Source organism: Cryptotermes secundus, unplaced genomic scaffold (genome assembly GCF_002891405.2).
Source record: "Cryptotermes secundus unplaced genomic scaffold, Csec_1.0 scaffold559, whole genome shotgun sequence".
Lineage (NCBI taxonomy): Eukaryota > Metazoa > Arthropoda > Insecta > Blattodea > Kalotermitidae > Cryptotermes > Cryptotermes secundus.
In genome coordinates this window covers 172,199-194,082 of record NW_019718620.1, presented here as the reverse complement: position 1 = coordinate 194,082, position 21,884 = coordinate 172,199, and the positions used below count along the sequence as shown (strand labels likewise).

Genomic DNA, 21,884 nt, shown 5'->3' with positions numbered 1-21,884 from the left:
AAAAATAATCCCCGCAGCATTGATAGTCTTCAAAATGAAATTACACGCGTAATTCATTCAATTACCGTCGACGAACTGCAGAGAGTGTCGCGTAATTTATTTGTGAGATGCGCGGCATGTTTGCAAGCAGAAGGAGGTCACTTTCAGCACCTGTTATAAACCACGGTAAGTTATCTTTTTACTGTATTCTTATAAATGTGTGCATGTAGAGCAACTGATGGACGGAGACTCAGCGACACCACTACACTCACGCTATCGGGGAACGGCACTGCAGTCGCGGGGAGGAGTTGCATCCGTTCTGCGGTGGTATGACTCACGGCAAATTGCAGCCGCGGCGCGCACTTGATTGTACGCACTGTACTTCAGACCAAGGATATGAAATACCGGGCGTTTCACGTCGGTGGGCAAAGAGGGAAAAACTGGCAATGTTACGAACATCCATGGGGTTAATCTCATTAAAAGCTACAATCCTGATCCGAAAATCTTCTTCAGCATACTTAATATTTATCGAACTATACCTAAAACGGTATTTACACATTCACGTGAAGTTATCTGCCATGTTAACGAACTATTACCAAAATTCAATTTGATAAATAAACTATGTACAAGATTACTATCTTCTGGGATATAAAGCCGTGTAATCTGCTGAGAGTCAACCGACGTTTCGGAGAAACATATTGCCTCCATCTTCTGGGTCGAATAATCCGACAAAGATACATGCGTGAAAGCAGGCAAGCCGGCTTGCCACCTTCAGATGATACGGTCCAAAATATATCCCAGAGAGCAAACTCTACCTTTTGAAAATGGCGTTTTGTTGACAGGAATATAGGAAATACTGCCGCACGTTCCCTGAAAGCCGGAATTGTTTAATTAGAAGAGACGCCCGTTGCTGGACAACTAGGCTCCAGCCAGCGAGGCCCGGAGCCGTGAAACACAGAAGCTGAGGAATCTACGGCGTTTGGAGTCCTACCAGGCGACAACCGGTGATCAAGAAGACTGTGAAGACTCAATGTGTGCTGTAATCAACTGTAGAGTGCGTGAATTAGCAACGACGCTATATTTACTTGTGGTCACGATTTGTACGTGTTCGATAAATCCAACTATCAACCCAAACCCCGTCTACAGTCACACTCATACACATGACAATATTATGTACAGTGATTTACACAATGGATTGCAACAAAATACGAGCCTCAATCGATCTGTGTCAACCGTCTCACTAAATAAGTAATCCCAGGTATTTATTACTACGCCGGTCACGGTCTAAGGCATGTACAGTCTTCGGTCGCTCGGAAGCCGGGATCGTGGGTTCAAATCCCACACAAGGCATGGATATTTGGTGTGTGTATGCGTTTATTCTGTGTTTGTGTTGCCCTGTGTTTATGTAGAGGCCTTACGACGAACTGATCACCCGTCTAAGGAGCCCTACCTACCATCTGTAAAATGATCATGAAACTGAGAAATCAGCCCTGCGCTCCAAAGTGGGAGCAAGAGGAGACAGAGGAAGAAAGAAAAGATGTAATACTACAGTATCTTCCTTCAGTGGCTGAAAATTATTCTGCTTCTCACGAAACTGCCTGCTGTATGGAACCTTACGGTTAATCACCATGCACCCAATACCCCGCCGCTACTGGTCCAAATCATGAACCAGCGGTTTCACAGTCCATACCTTCACACTCTGTTTTATGAATGCTGAATCGAGATGGTACGGAGATGGTGGTAGCCAGCATCCGCCAGCAGCGACTGAGAAAACCCACAATAAACTGAAAGGCCAGTTTGAGGTTACGATTCGAAATCGGTTTCTCTTGAATATGAAGCGCGAGAACTAACCGCTACACCTCGACGTCCTACACCTGTTATAGGCATGAAAGCATAAACAATTATGGTTCCGAAAGAAGGTCTTTCTTCCGCTGTGCATACACGTAGGTCGTAAGTGCGTTTCACTCTAACAGACGTACCCCTTTACACCGCAACCTTCGCTGAAACTTCAAGGAAGGAACAGCGATCAAAATTAAAAAAAAAATTAGATTTTAAAAGACTAAGAATGAAAAGTGGAGCCAGGATACCCCAGTCGGGATAACAACTGACTACGGCCTGGTCGGCCGGAATTCGATGTCCGGCAGAGGTAAGATTTCTCTCTCCTCCACAGCGTCCCAACCGGCTTTGTGGCCCATCCAACCTCCTATCCAATGCCCACCGGAAATTCTTCCTCAGAGGATAAACCGGCCGGAGAGTTAAACCGACCACTCACCTCCATCTCGTGCGGACGTCAAGAATGAAGCTACATCTCCACTCCCACAGTACTGAATTAATTAAGCGCAGGGACAACTTAACTTCTTTTACCAGAATGTGGAACGAAGTGCGTCGAAATAATCCGCGGCATTACTCAGAACATCGCTTTGTCTTAGCTGCCGTATATACTGGCAACAGAACGAAGTAAACTTCGTTGTATCTTTGGGTGTTCTCTATTAGGTCCGTGGCAGGAAAGAGAAAATAACAAAGATATATAGTATTTATACAAGCCCTACATTAGACCAGATATGTGTGCGCTTCAAAGGCCATGAGGTTAAAGGCGCGTACGGAAAACATTGGGGTCGTGGATTGGCCCCGCTCATTATAGAGACTTGGGTTTATCATCAGCGCTTATCAGCCTGCTCGGGGCCACAGACCAATATAGTGGCATCTGCCATGCAGATTTTGTATTTATAGTTCGAGAAGCCTAAAAGTGTTTAAGGCTTGATTTTCACGGCATCCATATTCACTGCAGTCTTGCTAATCGTCGTGACGAAATCATTTAATGAAGGAGGCGACAAATTAACCCTAAATGTCATTTCGACATGTATCAACTGCTTCGTGAAAAAGTAACACTCGCTTAGCAAGTAAACAGATTCGCCGTCTTTAACGTAACCCGAAGGATCGTTACCGTGTTCGCAACAACCAGACACTGCTCCCTCGCCCCAGTCACCTACAAAGCTCTAAATGAAACCTGAAAAGTAATTCATAGAATACGGCCAACTTGTATTGTCTGGGGATGTGCATACACTCTGAGAAAGATGAGAATATTGCAAATATTAATCCAGTTTTATTTCCCTTGGCAATCCTGTATTATAATTGTCTACAAGAAATGTAAGTTTTGAGGTTTTCACGCCGATGACTATGAAGAAAGTCGTCTTCTGGGTTTAGGCGCCGTGTATTCTTCGTTTTGGCCGACGTTTCGGAGGAACGTATAGCCTCCATCTTCAGAGCAGTTGAATGGCTTGGAATGCAGAGAGCAGTAGCTGTAGTCAAAACGAAAAACGAAGAATACACGGCGCCTAAACCCAGAAGACGACTTTCTTCATCGTCTACAAGAAATGTTCACACAACTTCAGCAAGAATACCAAATGGGAGGAGAATATTAAAACTGCTATGGACTGAATTCATCTGGTTCGGGACAGGGCCAAGGTTCTTGTGAATACAGTAAAGAACCTTCGGGTTTTATAAAATGCTAGGAATTTATTGACTAACTGGGAAACTTGGCTTCTCAAAAAGTTTAGTTGGTATCATTTACGTTGCACAAAACCGGATCCAGTGCTATCATTATGATCCGTTAGTCTTCGCGATTCCAGCACTGAGTACTCGGAAAAATAGACGTTAACAATTACCAGCGATTAGTTTGTTCAGACCGTATTTATCTTTTACATTCCACATTGACATCTTAACAAACATGGATAGGCTTCAAAGTAACATTCCACAGCGATAAAACATGTGATAAGTGTTCCTGTGTGTCATACTAACCCCTCCCCCAATCTATCGGTCACACTCACACATGTTGAAATAGTCGACATTCCAGCAGCAGCGGTTGGCTGTTTAGCTGATCTCTCTCTCTCTTTCTCTCATTCTCTCCTCTCATCTACCCGGAGGAACCCAAAGCTAACTTTAGTCATGGGAGAGAGCCAAATCAAAAGAGGGAAGGCCGCTAAAACCATTTTATTTCATGTTACATTTTGCAAACACTGCACCATTTTAGCTTACTTTCCTCCTTTTGAAAAAAAAAAACAGTCGGCTTATGAGATCACCATGCTGTCTGTGTGTCCGTGTATCTCCTACACCCATCAACTTCTGAATGCCTGAACCAATCTTTATGATACTTGGTATGTATATAACGGCACCTGAGCCCGTCTCAAAGGCCTGCTTCATAAATCCCTCCTAACGTCGCTAAGCAACGGCTATGTAAAAAAAAGTTACGGCGGAAACAAATATATACGAAATAGAATAACTCTTGGACGCGTCGTTAAACTGTTGAGCCAGTCTCAAAGGCATACTTCATAAACCCCTCCTAACGTCGCTAGGCAACGGCTAGGTAAAAAAAGATACCGCAGCAACAAATACATACGCAATAGAATAACTGCTGAACCCGTAGTTTTCTATGTTATCTGTGTCGTATCAAATGAAAGTAGGCGATTAGCTCTTCCCAGAACTTCCTGTTCCCCCTTCTCCCCGTGTGTTTAAATCTGCAACACAAAGTATAGCGGAATACGCTGCATATGGCATAGCTATAACAAGTACCCTCATATCGAAATATAAGGTTCTCACGGCGGTAGCTATATACTGGTATGTGACGCCGTGTAGTCTCGTAGAAAGCTCCTAACTTTTCGGAGGAACCTAGAGCTCTACTTTACAGATGGAGGAAGCAAGTCTTCAAGACCATTAGTAACGTTCTACCATACTACACGGTTCTATTCTCGACATGGAGGCAGCCTGTAGTGACAATTTCATAGTTTCCCTTGGTTCCTTCAGGCATTACCTTTAGAAAAGTCATAACCACATTTTCTTCAGTCTTCCTACCCTCCGATGCTATACGAGTATAACAAATACACTAGAAAGGCGACATTCAATTCATTCACCTGGAGGACTGTACCGTAATATATGTAGGAACACAGACGTGGATCGGATGATAATATTAAAACAGATCTGAAAGAAATTCGTGTGAATTCATTTGGCCTAGCATACGGGCTTGACGGGTACTTGCTCATACAGTAACGAACCTTCGGGTTCCATAATATTCTGTGAATTTAAGTAGCTGAGGAACTATTTGTTTAAGTACTCAGCTTAGGTATAAGGGTTTTGGCGTCGACTGCACAACCCCTCACCCTGTATCATTTCTAAGCCCTGAAGAGAAGTTTCACCAACCATGAGCAAAACACACTGTGACGAGAATGACGAGTAAGAGGAAATAAAATATCCCCTAAAATAAAAACAAAACAAACAAACTCCGTGATTTTAGTCCGCAAGCGAACTATACCGACTGAGCGACCGCCACTTGTCGGCGAAGTTTGGTGCGGATAGAGAGTGTCGCGTGGTCAGCGCAACGAATCCCCACGGCCGTTAATTTCGGTTTTCTAGACCGGAGCCGCTATTTCCTTGAAATAGCTCCTCAGTTATAATCACGAGGCTGAGTGGACCCCGTTCCAGACCCAATACTTCTCAGAAAAGAATCTGGTAGCGCCGGGAATCGAACCCAGACCTCTGGATCTGTAGCCAGGAACGCTGACCACTAGACCACAGAGGCGGTATATCCCCTAAAATACATAAAATAAATCATGCTGTTGACTTATCTCACTAGGGTAAACACGACTGTACTCCTCGATAGGGTAATTCGCGAAGAAGGGAGTGGTTCAACCCCAAACCCAACACTTCCTTTCTAAATACAGACTTGCACTGGCTATATAAGGCTGTCAGGTTAGCTTAGCCTGTACTTGTCTACAGGTCAGGTGACACAGGAATCGGGGCACGATTTCCGACAGTAACAAAACGCTTTTTCTTACCCATAGCGTCCAGACCCATTGTCTGGGTACCGTGCGTAAAGCGGCCAGCGCGTCACAATGACCATTCGCTTCCGTCCAATGCCGAAGTTCAGAATGTGCGGAGCTGTACCACCACTCCCCCATATATTTTCATGGTTTGGTACTCCATCAATGCATTTTGGTTCGAAAGCCAGAAGGAAAGAGAGACCACTAGGAAGACCTACACGTAGGTAGGAGGATAATATTAAAATGGATTTCAGAGATATAGGATGAGGTGGTATGAACTGATCTGGCTCAGGATAGGGACCAGTGGATGGCTCTAGTGAATGCTGTAAATTATTGAGTAGCTGCATAACTGGAAACTTCTCAAGAAGGGCTCAGTTCCATTGAGTTATGTGCTTCATTAATCACGGGGACAACTACACATTTGCCTCTTTTAGGCCCCGTTTTCATACTGGCAGAGAAATAATCACGGAGAAAACTAAATATCGTATATGTTCACATGTCATCATACAAATACAGAATAAAATCTGAGTTCCAATATGAGGACAGCTAATAAATTCTTTAGAAATGTTACGAAATTCAAATATTTGGTAACAGGAAACAAATTAAAATTATATTCATGGCAAAATTATGGACAGCTTAAATTTTGTTAAATGATTGCTTCCAATGGAGCAAGGATAGCTTAGTCACTATGGAGTCGGGGCAACAGCCCGGAAAACAAAAAAAAAAAAAATCAGGGTTTGATTTCAGGCAAGGACAAGTGGTTTTCTCTTCTCCAAAGTATCCAGATCAGCACTGGAGCCATCCATCCTCATGTCCAAGGGTACCGGCGACTTCTTCCTTGAATGTAAAGCGGTTGGGAAGTGAAGGTAAACACTCAGCTCCATCTCTTGCCAAGGTTAAGAGTGCATGGAGATATACTTCCAGTCCCCCATATGTCTTCATAGTGTGGTGCTTATTTAATCACAGGGCCAACTTTACTTTCACTTGCTATCATACAATTCAGAATCTATCATCCTCCTTACTCCTATCTACATGACCTATACCGAACTATCACTTTACCAATTTCGTAAGTTGCATCCTGATGGTGTGAATATGGTGGAACTCCGTAGGATCTGAGGTTCTCACTGCGGTGGTTATGAAAAGTTCTATCTTATGGGATATGGTGCTGTGTAGGCCACTGAAAGTCAACCAACAAGTCGCCTGCATCTTTATGGTCGAAGAATAAACCAAGCAAGAAACCAGCTTGAAGCAGGTAGAAAACACAGCAACTGACTTGCCCAAATTACAGATTATACAGAAACCTGACATTGTTTATCCTGTTCTTGTCTCTTACTGACTCGCTCAGATATCTTGAGAGCCAATTGGTACTGGTGATTCTTTTTGTACTATGGGCAAGCCGATGGGAACTGACTTGCAATCTTCCATTTCCCTTCTGTTTCCTATATAATCCCAAAATTTGGTCAGTAGGCCACCATCGCTTTTATCTAAATCATCTCAAATTCGTTACTCACTAAGCATCGTATCATTCATTCCTAAAAACCGGACTTACTGTCTCGTTAAATAAACCATACATAAATATATTACCTATGACTCAGTTTTGATATAGTACAGCCTCATTCTGGCTAGACTGTGATAATTAATTACTTATACATTGTTAGTATTTGGCTCTAAGGGCAGTATCAAAACTACAGTCTTCTGGGATGTGACAACTTGGATTTTGGCAGATGGCACAAACATTTCGGAGAAATACAGCGTCACAACTCAGATGACCATAGCCTTGTCACTTATACACTGTGTATTAAGCCCTTAAAGTAAAGTAAAGGTATCCCCGTAACAAGCCCTGGAGGCCTATAGTTGTGAGATGTTGAGGTTCCCACATTTTCTAGACAATCGGCTCATAGATGGGAGAAAGGTTATCAGCCTTACGCGCCAGCCACCCTTTACCCCCAAGAATATTCCTGGTACTCATATCCCAATAAAAATGGTATATTATCATAAATGACTGAGTTTGCAACTGCACTTTTTAAATGCATAAAATTCTACAATGTAGGTGCCTAAAGCATTTACACCCTGATATGTATAACACAGATAACCCATTCAAAACAAACGTAATTACTACTTTGCCACTACAAAGAAATACAGTACATATATTCTAGTTTTCTAGTTTTCCTCGCTGTAACCTCTGTGGATTTTAAAAGCATCAAATATCCCAGAATGACGGCTGTGGATAAGGCAACATTCATGCACTGACAGCTGTGTGTTATGCCACACATGATTTCGGCTAATAAGATTCTATAAACAACACTGCATAGTATTACGACTTAACTGCTTAACGCAATGTCTACTGAGCAAAAAAAAAAATTAACTGTAACAACTCTACACACCACACTGAAAATAAATTAGGCATATAAAAATTACGGTACACAACCACTCTGCAAGCATTAAGTGAACAAACACTGGTCACATGTTATTTAAAAGCAGGAAATATGTATGTACGAAATGACAGGTGAAAATAGACGGTACACTTCAAAACATTAAGTTTCAAGAAAACACATAAGGCTTAGAAACGTTATCAAACTAGGCAGATAAAATGCATTAATCAACTTAACAACAAAAAATCACATGCTTTTCTGGCTATGTAATTTCCTTCGGCCCACTAAATACGAACTGGTTAGGCCTACATTGCAGCAATGGCAGACTTGTTTTGAAACATCTACGACATTTCCACGTTTGACATGGAACGTAAATAATAGGAGTTCAGCTGCAGACAGTAATATAAAATAATATTTTGTTACTTACAATAGTCAGAACCGAAAGTTTCTAATTCTTTGAACTCTGTTACACATACTCACACTGCCGTACGAAACAAGCAACTGAATGAAGTTACCTAATTTCAAATTCCTTCACCAGAGTACGGTAACATCGACATACCATTTGGGCGTGCTCATGAGCTGATTCGCAACGCATAACAGCGAACTGCAGCAGGCGCTCCACGGAGCGCCATTTTTAAGCAAGTACTCCAACAATACCATGACCCATACAATAACAACCATTTAATTTCTCAGAAAACAATCTCTCTGAGGAGAGGTGAATAAGAGAATTTCTTACGCGAGGAATCGTCGGTATAGCGACGGACTGCGGGCTGGGTGGCCGAGGTTCGAGTCCCGGCGGTGGAAAGATTTGCTCTTCTCCACAGCGTCCAGTTCGGCTTCGGGACCAACCCAGCCTCCATCCATCTAGTGTCGAGGTCAAGAATGGTGGTGCTATACCTCCACTACCCCATATGTCTTCATGGCATAGTACGTGTATTTAATTCAGCACTAAGACAATTTTACATCACAGAAATATGCCACTGGGCAATAACAGAACCAAATCAATCCACTTCATACCTTCACAGCCTACTTCTCTAAAATGCATTTTAATATTATGCTTCTGTCTACTTTCACCTTCCTCAAGAGGGTTTCTTTCTCCAAACCGATCTTAAGCGAATCAATTAGTCTTGAGACTAATGCGAGCTCTCGACTCGACAGTCTTTATGAACGAAATAATTCTTTAATCACGGTAGTGGATGAATGTGAAACCAAAATAAAGGGTACTGAAATACATTACACAAAATTTCTTCTGCCGCTTTAAGTATTTTATTTAGATAGGAATTCATGAACGGTATTAATCTTTTATACTGCACATACTTATTTTTAAACATGTGACCTTTATGAACATCATGTAAATCATGTGAGAGATTCTTGTAAACAGAAGTTCTCACGATCGCTCACGACAGTGACTATGAAGATCACACGTCTTATGCAATGTGGGGCCGTGCAGTCTGGTACGCATTTACCAGACTATACGTCGTAATTTCTCAAACGCCAGCAATATACACACTATACTGTACTAATAAAATACACCCGAATTCGTTCCACCACACTGCAGAATTGCAAACACTAGAATCTCCCCATTTTAATAAACATGTCTAGATTGATTTCAATTTTTATATAGCTCACTGATTTTCAGTGGGTATTATATATGTGTGTGATACACATACGTGGACATAACTTTGGACGCTTTGGACAGTCTTTTCGTCAGCAAGAGTCGTTACGCCTTATCATGCTGTGGCCCAATTACAACAGAGAAAACATGACCAACATGACCGATCATGACGATCTCGACCGATTATCTTTGCCAAAGGATGTATGTCGTTCTCTTCACAGAACATAAATATCATGGCGGCGTGGTTGGTGAAAAGTTTTTTGCCGGTTGTTTCAAAAGTGAAACTCGGTCGTAATGTACCCAGAAATCTCGATAAGCGTAGAAATGTATATCCGGAAGCAAGTATGTATATACTTTAACAAATGATATCAGATTCTTATAATATTAACTACATTTAGAACTAATGCTATCGAACTGCAGATGTTAAATGAAAAGTAGGTTACACAATAGAAAGCTGAACTGGAATAACCAGGTGTAGTAATTACAATCCTATTTACTTTACTAATATATCGACCCAGACCAAAGGTGGGGAGATCCTATGTCACACATTTAGAAATCGCATACACGTTAATATTAAAAAACAAAACATTTGTATACACACAAACAGCAAGCAACCTGTAACAGGTAAGCACCATAAATGCATAAAAACAAAAACAGTTAAAATAATAGAAACAGTGAACAAATATGCTTTCGAAGTCAAACGTAATGCTAAGGATTTTTTTTATATATATTAAGCTCTTCACAGTGACACACCTTGTTGATGAGCAGAATTTTGGAATGTTACTTGCATTAGATGCAGAAGACTCTCAGTTTGCTTAATGGAGGTGACCGATATAAACAGTATCCATAATAAAACAGCACTTGTCTCTATCCTTGAAAATATTAATAAGAAATAAAGCATCGAGATGCAATCACTTAGAATAAAATGTTATAAAATTTACAATTTAATTGTGAATCACAATTACAGGGAAAATTGAATAAACTGATTCAACATGACCTTCCATTTTTTCTGTAACTTTTCAGCTTATTAGAATTTTCCAAAGTCGTGTTATTCCCAGCAACAGGTATATTCAAACTCTGATCACCTTAAAGCAACATACTGTCACGTGTATCCTGGTAATGCAACAATAAATAATGAATTCCTGATTTGATAACTTGATTTATTGGATAATTTCACACGTCATAACTGCAATTTGTTATACACTTTTACGATTGCTGCATATGTGACACACAAACAATTACAACACTCTCAAGGTTAACACATCAGCTGCTGAACTGCCTTGAACATCTTCCTGACAAATCCTCTCGAACAAGTCAAGTCATGTTGCGACTGATGGTCGGTCAGTCAGTCTTGGTGTTGACCCCATTTGGAGCTCATGACCAGATATTTATTACTGTTTGATAATTACAGTCTTGTTATTGTGGGGTGCCCTCTCTGACGAGAGGATGGGTCTATCTTTTGTCAGAGTCATTATCTGCAGCAGTAAGTTATAATGTAAAAAATGTTTACATTTTACACGTTAAACATGTTAAAAATGAATATACAATATATACAGGGCCTCTGTCAGTCCAGGCTCAGTACAGCAGATTTTGCCTTGTTTCTAGTAGCTTCCGCTACAACGGAAATCTAGTCACTTGAATGGTTGTATGCTTTACCACCGCCAAGTTTAAGCCTTTTATACTTTCTATGTCATAGAGAACAGCCTCTATTGTTGACAAGACTTGTTTACTGCTCGTTGCCTAGCAATGGAAAGCCCTTTTCTTATTGTTGGCCAAGAATTTTTCTTTAAGGAATGTGTGTACCTAGCTTTTCCCTAGCAATGGATATACATATTACAATATAAAACTGTTAGGCTATTGAGAGAGAAAAATATTACATGTGATAAAATAATTCATAGCAATTGCAATGCGTGAAAATATATGTATTTTACATTACAATAACAATACAGTTTACTAACATAACATCGAGGTCTTTTATATAGTTAATACATGTGAATAACACAACACAAACTTAGTGAAATGGGCACTTAATTTTATGAGCAAAAGAAGGGCTTGGCTGCGTTAAAAATAAATGGAATCAGTTTCCCCTTGTAAACAAACAGAAAGCATTGACCAGAGCATGATTCCATAAGTCATACTGAGATGGATGCAGTTTAAATTTTCAATAAAAGGAAAGCTGACCATGTATAATACTTTTGGAAAAAAAATATTTAAAATTGTAACAGGTCTAGAATTAGTCACCAAGGCAATGTTACATTTCTTAAAGTAGGGTATCAGCTACTTGCCTCAATAAAAATTGATATTTCCCTCTTAATAAACTAAGATTAAAAATATAACCTAAAACAGCAAGAAAACTAAGAGCACCCCTTCATAATACATCTGGGATTTCTTCTGGATTGGCAGACTTCAATCAAGTGACTGGCGAATTTTCCACGTCAGAGCTGGAAACAGAACATAAAAAAAAAAAAAATCAGAAAAAGTATTGTCAGAATTGTTCAGAATATCACCAAAGGAGGAATAATTAAATATACAGCCAAAATGATTAGCAAAGGTCTCAGCAATAAATTATAATTTATTGCTGAGACCTTTGCTCCATTATTGCTCCATAATAAACTGCCATCAGACTATGAGTTGGGTGGCAAAACAGTCACTCCTCTTCAACTTTGAAATACATTTCTAGAGGGGCTTACTTTGGTTGGCAGGTGTATCATCTACAGATTTTAACCAATGAGGTCTGTATTAAAACAGTTTTAACCAATTTATGATAAGAAAAATACTGTAATTTATGAACAGATCTGGAATTCTTGTATCTTTTAAAATGCTAATCTATCTTTTTAATGTGACAGATTAAAAAATAAAAAAAAAACTAATGTGGAGAGTAGAGATTTTAGATTTTACACAGCTTAAGGGACAGCTAGATTTATGGCTTTGAATACTATGGTAGACAGATTATAAGCAGCTAAATCAATATAGTTCTTGTTAAGAACACACAGTCAGAATTAAGTACTATAATTTTTTTCTATAAAGTAATAGTAATCGCCTTGAGCTAGTTGTGATGAGGTGTCAAGGAAATAACTTATTAGGACAGTCTAAAATTAATTTCAAATCAAGACCAAGTGATGAGTGATATCAATGGTGACCACAGGATAATTAGCAACAGAAATGCTTAACTTCCTGAGATTTATAAAAATAAGATATGGAATGAATTGAATTTTCCTTATTACAAGGGCTCTTCGGAAAGTAATCTCTGTTTATTTTAGGCAACTAATGTAGGAGCAGAGGAGAGCTCACACGACTCATTGTCTTGTCAACATCACATAACTGGTCACCTAGTGTTTGTTCTTGTCTCTACAGAGGCAGTTATGAGGTGACCTGTGACTGATAATCCCACCAGCTGTGAAATTTGCCTTGTTATCTGCTTTTTTCATGCTAAAAGCATGAGTGCTGCGGAAATCCATCATGAACTGTGCACAGTTTATGGCCAAAATGAAATGAGTGAAGTAACAGTAAGACAATGGTGTAGAATGTTCAAAGGTGGGCAGACAAATGTTTGTGATGAAGAGCAAAGTGGTTGGCCATCTGTAGTGAGTGATGATCTTGTTCAAAGTGATCCACTTTCATGTGGATTTCCACAAATTTCACGCACTGTTCTCTACCAGATTATCACAGTTAGGTTAGGCCATCACAAGTTTTGTGCAAGATGGGTTCTGAAAATGCTCACTGGTGCACACAAAATGCAGAGAATGACTTTGGCTTTGACTTTTTGGAGTGCTGATGGTGGAATTCATGCAACAAGGGACCACAATGTCAGAAATGCATTGCAAAACACTAAAAGAACTGTGTAGGGCCATTCAGAACAAAAGGCGTGGAATGCTGACATCAATTGTAGTGCTCCTCCATGATAATGTGAATCTGCGTACAGCTGCTCACACTCAAGCACTGCTGAAGCATTTCAAGTGGGTTGTTTGACTGCCCTCCTTACAGCCCTGATCTTGCTCATTGACTACCATCTGTTTACCTACCTGAAGAACTGGTTGGCATAACAGCACTTCAACAGTGATGAGGGAGTGGATGGAAGGTGTCAAAACATGGCTTAGCTTACAGGTGGCAGACTTCTCTGAGATAGGCATACAAAAACTTATTCCCCAATACAAGTGCCTCAGTTGTGGTGGTGACTATGTTGAGAAGTGGCTTAAGTATGTATGTAATAATTTTTTTCTCATTGCTTGTTTTGTTAAGAGCTTACCAGAGTTTTTTAAATGATAGTGGGGTGGGACTAAGTCCCTTACACTGCGGCCACTTCTGGCCTAATGTACCAGCCCCAGATGATAGGTGAGGGTGATTGTGGAGCAATTGGTGGAATGAAGATTGGCAGGTGAAACCGAATTACTTGGAGAAAACCTGCCCCAGCGCCACTTTGTCCACCACAAATCCCTCTTGACCAGACCCGGGCCACCGCGGTGGGAAGCCTGCGACTAATCACTTGAGCTATGGTGCGACCCTCACCAGAGGTTACTTTCTGAATAGCCCTTGTATAATAATGGGAGTTAGAAAGTAGCAGTTTCCAAGTCATAGCTCCATTGAACACTATAAAATGATTTAATATGATGTAATATTAAAAATATAGCAATAATGATAATGATAATTATCTGGCCACGGAGCTTATTTGTTTATATTTCAGTATCAAGACTGTATAGCACTGGATGGTAGTATGGCTGATGAAATGGAAGTGGTCATGACCTAATTGAGGTCTTCTTTTGTCTGCTTGGGGGAACAATAGAAAACTGTAACATATCTTAGAATAGCTGGTGTCATGGCTAAGACTTGAAGTGAGCACCCCCAAGCACAAGTCAAGTGCATCACCTCTGTTATTCCTCTTAGTACTATTATTATTGTTATCATTATATTATTATTAGTCTATTAAATTACTGATAGCAGCAAGAAATCCCATTTCAAGCATGCATTAAAGATGATGCTAAAAGATAATAAAATTATATAAGAAAATATAGATAACAAGAGTACAGTTACTGAGTTTACAACATAAGAACTAAAGAATCTAGACACAAGAATAAGTTAGAAATTAAGTACTATAATATGTCATTCCAAATCAAAATGTCAGTGAGCGAAAGACATTACTTCTTGACAGTGTCAATGCTCATGAAGATTACACAATAGCAAGAGCACATCTGAGGGACTGACTTTCTCGTGATCATACACATTAAATAAAGAGCCATCTCTTATAAATCTTCTAGGAATTGGTAGACTATGGCTATAGACTATTCAGAATAGATGAGCAATAGTTATGCTCTTAAAACTTTGATAAGTGTTAAGGCATTTAGACACCATCACCTGGAATGAAGTGATAAAAGATTCTTATTAATATGCCTTTATATTTACTGTCATATAATAACAGGCCCCCTCGTTGGTGTCTCCACCTTATCGTGGTGAGGGGGTTTGAGTATGCCAAGGACCCTGAGAGCTATACCAGCGGTAGCGTAGCTACTGGCAGGGCCTCCCTTGCTGGACAGGTCAAAGGGTAGGCATCAGACGAAGAGAGACACCAAAAACTGATGCCGGAAGCAGCGTCATCAGCAGCGACTTGAAGCACAGAGCAAATGATGCTCGACATGGTTCAATTTCGTATAGCAACAGGCGTGACCAGAGTGGTTTGAACGGCTGTTGTACTGCGATGTGGAAAGCAAATGGAAAAACTACCACATTATCACTTTTCCTGGATAGTCTCTTCCCAAAAACAGAAGATCGCATTAAGTGGAGGAACTGTTTTGGAAGAGGCTGTGGACCTGTCGTACTGACAGATTACTCATGAATGAATGAATAATAACAGGCTTTCTGAGAACTTTAATGAAATTATACAATACTGAAATAAATGCTTTTTCTTCTCCACCTGTGTACCAAGAAACCAATGTATCTATGTCTTTCTCTCTGTGGCTCTACAGCTCTCTGGACCTTGGCCACTTTTTCAGCTTCTTAATTTATCCATAGTTGGTAGGACTCCTGTAGCAGCCTGTCGCAAGGCTGCTACCTACACATGGAATCACACAGAATAAACGCACACAGACATCCATGACTTGAGTGGGATTTGAACCACTCCCAGTGTTCAAGCAGGCAAAGACGATTCGTGCCGTAGACCGCATGGCCACTGTCATCAGCAAGAAATCAATGTATACATGATGTAATGCCTCATGATTGTAACTTAGTCTCCAGGCTATGGAAACAGCTAATTTTAGTCAAGAATGGTGTTTGCAGTTATATGACCAGGAGCACTGATTCAATTAATTTGGCTCTAATCTTTTGTATTTGTATCCTCTGGGCAAGATACCTTATTAAACTTAATTTTAAAAAATGTTTAATGCTTTATACAGTTAGCTATAAAAGAAAGATTCTCCTTTGCATCAATTCAAGTAGTAGTCTGTGTTAGAGTTTTTTGTTGTGGATGGCTATCTAAGTAACTGGAAAGCAAAGTGCACCCACTCTCTCATTAATGACTTCTAACATCTCTGCATCATTTATCACTTATTTGCAAACAAAGTACGTGATAATGCTTGTAACACGTTCACTAGAAAGAAGCCTCCATTAAGAGTCCACATTACTTGTAAATATTTGACATGTAGTGATGCCATTGCTGCTTTTAGAATATTATTTCAGACTATCTGTAAGCAGAAATGGAAGTGTCACTATTCTTTAAATCAGAGTTTTGTTAGTTATTTAGCTAACGGTGTATAAACAACCCACTACAGTCTTGGTCAAATATTGCTCCTCCAAAATTTATTCACTATGTTATATGAAGTGAAGTGTCAGTCTGTATTAACTCTGTACTGAGATAAGCTGTGTGAACAGATATCTGCTGTTATCTTCTATCTACAGGTCCTTGTACTGGTAAGCATCTCAATTTCTCGCCTATACAGTATTCAAATAAGGTATCAGGTTAACGAATTAACCTCATGTGACTGAGAAAAATCAAGAAACCTCAGATAGGATGGCCTGTAGCAGCCTCCGCAGTTTAGAGGTAACGTTCCCACCTCATGACTCGTCGTACGCGAGTACCCGGCGGAGGTCGTGGAATTTTTAAGGGCGGAAAAATTCAGGGAACAAGTCCTCCGGGAGGGACTTTAAGCCGTGGGGCCCGTGTCGTAGCTTTACGGCACGTAAAAGAACCTCATATCTCCAAAGGAGGTCACTGAGCCAAATTCAAGGACATTTCCAGCCCATCAGTAGTCTCTAACGCCTCTGATAGATGGGGGAAGCATTATAGATACCGCTAAGCCAGTAGAGGCCGAACTCGGTGGCTCGGTCAGGACTGATGGTATGCACCAATATCGGTAGGGTATAGAGACTGGTAGAATATCATAGAGAGAAGCACAATGGACCAATACTGGTCTAAGTGCATGGGGAAACCCACCCTCTCCAATAACTAACTAACTAACTAACTAGGATGGCCTGTGCTATGGCTGGAATGTGAAATGCGCCCCTCCAAAACACGTCAGCTGCATTACTGCATGGGTTAAGCTGCTCTGTGATTCTGTTTTTATAGGCACAGTTATAGTTAAATATACATTTTTTTAAACATGGCTTTTCTGTATAAACTGTATTTTTCATTAAACACAGTTCTCTCACACAACCTCCTCCCACAAAATGCATGTGATATATAATACCAGCACCAAAAATGGGACTGGGTGTATATAAATCTATCAGTGTGAAATATGAATAGTGGGATACAAAGCTTTTTAACTGTGCCCTTAATCATGGCGCACTTCCATTTCTTTCACTGACCCATTCTTTATGCTTGGATTCTACAGCTTGACAGTTGATGTTCGGTACAGATCGCTTCATACACGGACAGAAGCTATTTTACCACTGTCCCTTTCACTCAACCAGAAAATAATTATTTCTTGGCAGTAGGTGAGAAATTCCATTTTATCCATCAGATTCAGTGAGAGATGTCTTACTTCTGGACATAAATCAATTAGCCTCCTTTCCTTATTTTGAAAAATAAAAGTAGGCTTATCAGACCATCTTGCTGTCTGTGTATTCCCTCATAATTCCTGAAAGCTTAAAGTTGGCCTGTTTTGATAACTTCAGGGCAGACCATAGAGAAAGCACCACCTCCAACAGTTGGATGCATCATTTTTGATGTGGTCTATGTCATATCAAAGGAAAGTAAGCAATTATTTTTTCCTAGAAATTCTTGTTCATTTCATACAAAATATAACAGGAGCTGGGATAGCTAGGTTGGTATACTGGCTAGGCTACCAACTGAACAACCAAGGAATCGTGATTCAATTCCTAACAAGGGCAAGAGTTTTCCTCTTTTCCACAGCATCAGGACTGGGACCCACCCATCCTCCTATTCAGTGGATACCAAGGGCTATTTCTCCTGTGGTAAAGCAGCAAGAGTGTGGCGCTATACCACTCTAACCATCTTGATGGCCTAGTGCCTTAATTAAGTACACAGACAACTTTACTTTGCTTTACATTCCACTATTGTAAATGGTTTGACACTCAGTGACAGCATACACCAGAACAAAAGTGTTACAAAATGATAACCACTTTACTGTCAAGATTAACGAGAATTTATTCATAGAGGAAACACTAATATTAAGTAATGAAGGCCATGGAGCTGAGTTCTTCTCAAGAAGCTAAGAGTTCCTCATGTAGTCAAGAAATTCCTACATTCTATGTAGCCTGAAGACTGATTTCCATGTTCACAAGAGCCTGCCACTGGTCCCTGTCCTGAACAAGATAATTCCAATCCAGACACTCTCATCTTATTTGTTTTAATTTATTTAATCTAGTCTATGCCTGTATCTTCCAAATTGTTTCTTTTCTTTGCAGTAAAAAAGGTAAAGCAATCCCTTTAACAGGCCGTGAAGCCCCATAGGTTTGTGAGACATCGAGGCTCCCACATTTATAAACATAGTCAGCTCACAGATGGCACCAAGGTTGTCAGCCTTACATGCCAGCTGCCCTTTACCCCCCAGGAAGACTCCTGGTACTCATTTGTGTTAAGAGGGCTTAGTCAACCCCAGGGCCATACTAAGGTTGGACAGATTAGGTCACTTGACAAATCCAGTAACCTCACTGGAATTCAAACCTGCGACCTTGTGGCTTGTAGCATCATACCTCAATCAACTATGCTACAGCATGGCCCCTTCACTTCACAGTTTCCTACCAACACTTAATTTTGGTTTTGTAACATATAAGACATGGAAAGAATTGAAATTAGTAGGGATTTAATCAACTGGAAGCATTACAACATAGACAGCAAAATTATGTGCCAAGAACTGGACACCTGGATTTCATTCCTGGCAAGGAAATTGGCAGTTTCTTCTTTACCACTGTGTCAAGAACAGCAATAAGGCTCACTTAGCTGGCCACTTATCCAGAAAGTATTGTGATCTATTTCTGCAGTGGTAAACATGACCAGAACATGAAGTTGAATTCTTGTTCCCATCTATTGCTAAAGTCATGAATATGTGGAAGTATGCCTCCACATATGAGTACATTATATGCTTCTGAGGCATGATGGTTTGTACAGCGAAGGAAACAAATCAGCATTCATTAAGATTACCATGAAGGATATATTTTCTAGTATTAAACATTACAGCCTGCCTACAGACAAATGTAACACCTACACTTTGCTTACAGTGTATTACATAACAAACAAAAAAGTGTATATTAAGATTTGAGGCTTTCACGGCGGTGACTATGAAGAAAGCAGTCTTCTGGGATTTGGCACCGTGTATATGTGGTGTTAACCGACGTTTCGGAGGAACGTATCGCCCCCATCTTCAGGGTTGAAGAAGTATAGGTAAATCTGCAAGCGACAACACCGTGAGACACGGTCAAGCAGACTGCTTGACCGTGTCTCACGGTGTTGTCGCTTGCAGATTTACCTATACTTCTTCAACCCTGAAGATGGGGGCGATACGTTCCTCCGAAACGTCGGTTAACACCACATATACACGGTGCCAAATCCCAGAAGACTGCTTTCTTCAAGTGTATATTAGTTGTATCATATAATAATACACTTTGGAGATCATATTCTCATAACAAAATTGTGCATTCTATTAATGCCTGTAAGGAAGTCCCAATTAGATGTACTGGTGTTACTTTCAGGACACTGATAACAGTAGTAATACAAAATGAACATTATTCATACTACATGCTGACACCACACTTTTCATTCGTTAACACAGCATTTTCCAAATGGTAGATTCTGCCAGAAAATTTCATTACAATATAAAATAAATGATAAATTGAAAATATGAGGCATATTAGTTTTTAAGCTTCATTTTACATGTACATGAAGTACAATTTTTGTTTCCAGATATGCACAGTTAAATAATATGTTGATCTCTTCATATCCTTGTTTAACAGTTATTTATTATTATCTTTACTTATCTTTGGTATTCAGTCAGTATAGCGATGGGCTATGAATTGGATGGCCCAGGTTCGATTCCACAGCATCCAGACTGACTCTGGGGCCCACCCAGCCTTGTATCCAATGGGTGCCAGGGGCAATTTCCTCAGGGTCTGAAGCTGGCAACTCACCTGCATCTAATGCCAAGGTCAAGAATGGTGGAGTGACACTTCCAATCCCCCATATGTCTTCATGGCATTGTCCTTAACTAATTAAGCACAGGGACAACTTTAGCTTTTATATATATACTGTGTGTGTGTATATATATGAATTTTATTAGGGGTCTCATAAAAACTTTTCATGTTGGAAAGGGTTCTGTGGCCAAATTTATTTAGGAAACACCATGTTAACATAATCACCACCAATAAGAGAGGCTGCTGCTTAGAGGCTGAGTGCACAGTGAATAACCCTCCACTCCATGAATGTCACAGAACTGATGACAAAGCTTTTAAAAAAGGAAACTCTCATAACTGGATATTAGAATGTACAGTAGGGAAATTTAATGGAACACAGACTGAACTCACAAATCCATGTCCAGGAGTTGGATCTGGTAATGAAAAAGTTGAACCTTTGAGGTCTATTATGAGATCTAAAATCATATGTTTCAGACTTCGTTTACAGTGGGTATGAAACACCTGGAAAATAATGTAATGTTTAACTGTTACTGAATATGTGTTTTAGACTCTCAAGTAAATAAGTATGTTAGCACTAACCTGTCTACACATTTGCCTGCATGTCCCCTGGCATGTGCCCCCCCCCCCAACACACTCTCTCTTTCTTTTAAATGTAGTTCAAATATTTACTACATTGAAAAATGAATCAAACATAATATTAGAACTTGATGAAACGATATATAATCAACCATTTTTAAGGTGGTAATAAATTATAAAATAGATGGACTGTTAAATATTCTTGAGCTACCTATTTCCGGTTATTACACGCGCTTGACTTGTGCAGTTCTCCAGATTATTCTTGGTTTCAAGATCACTCTAACTCCCCCCTCCATTTAAATAACCTTCATCTGTTACAAATGTAAAATATGACTGCATGTTTTCTCTGATTCATGTCTACAATATGTAAATAATGGGATCACAGAAAAACTAATTCCATGGGGTTGAGTCCTCCTTCAGAGGTGACCAGTTGCTCAGTTACCAAAACATTTCATGGAATCTGAAGATTCATTACTGTCTTCACAAGAGCCTGCCACTGGCCTCTGTCCTAAGCCAGAGCAATCCAGTTGCTACCACCCCATCATACAAGGTGTGGCAATAAAGAAACCGGATTCATGCTCTAACCCTTTATTAAAAAAAATCAGACAGTCGAAATGTTATCCCCTTCAATGTAGTCCCCTCCCCGATCCCTACACCGCTCCATGCGAATTTTCCACTGTTGGAAGCAGTGCTGCAGGTCATCTTGTGTTATGCTCTTCAAGAGTTGCGTCGCTTTTGCTTTCACTGCATCCACGGACTCGAACCTGGTCCCTTTCAGCGCAGACTTGATTTTTGGGAAGAGAAAAAAGTCGCACGGTGCTAGGTCCGGAGAATACGGTGGATGTTCCATCACTGGAATGTTGTTTTTTGCCAAATACCTCTTCACAGATAGCGCGTTGTGTGCTGGCGCGTTGTCGTGATGAAGAACCCATGAGGCATTCTTCCACATGTCTG

At 40.2% G+C, this 21,884-nt stretch overlaps 3 protein-coding genes across 6 annotated transcripts in view; 1 reads left to right on the top strand and 2 right to left on the bottom strand.

Moving 5' to 3' along the window:
• Positions 1–8,683, bottom strand: part of LOC111862192 — a 42,771-nt gene extending 34,088 nt beyond the window's left edge. For both annotated transcript variants that reach the window (XM_033750668.1, XM_023847389.2), the window contains exon 1: positions 8,592–8,683. The gene's annotated coding sequence lies outside the window, so the exon portion shown is untranslated. The remainder of the gene's footprint in view (positions 1–8,591) is intronic.
• Positions 8,684–9,988: 1,305 nt separating this feature from the next.
• The window catches only part of LOC111862130 (thiosulfate sulfurtransferase/rhodanese-like domain-containing protein 3), a 16,601-nt gene continuing 4,705 nt past the window's right edge, over positions 9,989–21,884 (top strand). The window contains exon 1 of one of the 2 annotated variants that reach the window (XM_023847289.2): positions 9,989–10,121. In XM_023847289.2, the coding sequence (XP_023703057.1) occupies positions 10,013–10,121 (109 nt within the window). In that variant the 5' untranslated portion in view covers positions 9,989–10,012. Of the gene's footprint in view, positions 10,122–15,857; positions 16,677–21,884 lie in introns of those variants that run through there. The other variant, XM_023847298.2, reaches the window with a different exon arrangement.
• The window catches only part of LOC111862123 (NKAP family protein CG6066), a 24,567-nt gene continuing 14,233 nt past the window's right edge, over positions 11,551–21,884 (bottom strand). The window contains exon 6 of one of the 2 annotated variants that reach the window (XM_023847266.2): positions 11,551–12,220. The gene's annotated coding sequence lies outside the window, so the exon portion shown is untranslated. Of the gene's footprint in view, positions 12,221–19,739; positions 20,358–21,884 lie in introns of those variants that run through there. The other variant, XM_023847276.2, reaches the window with a different exon arrangement.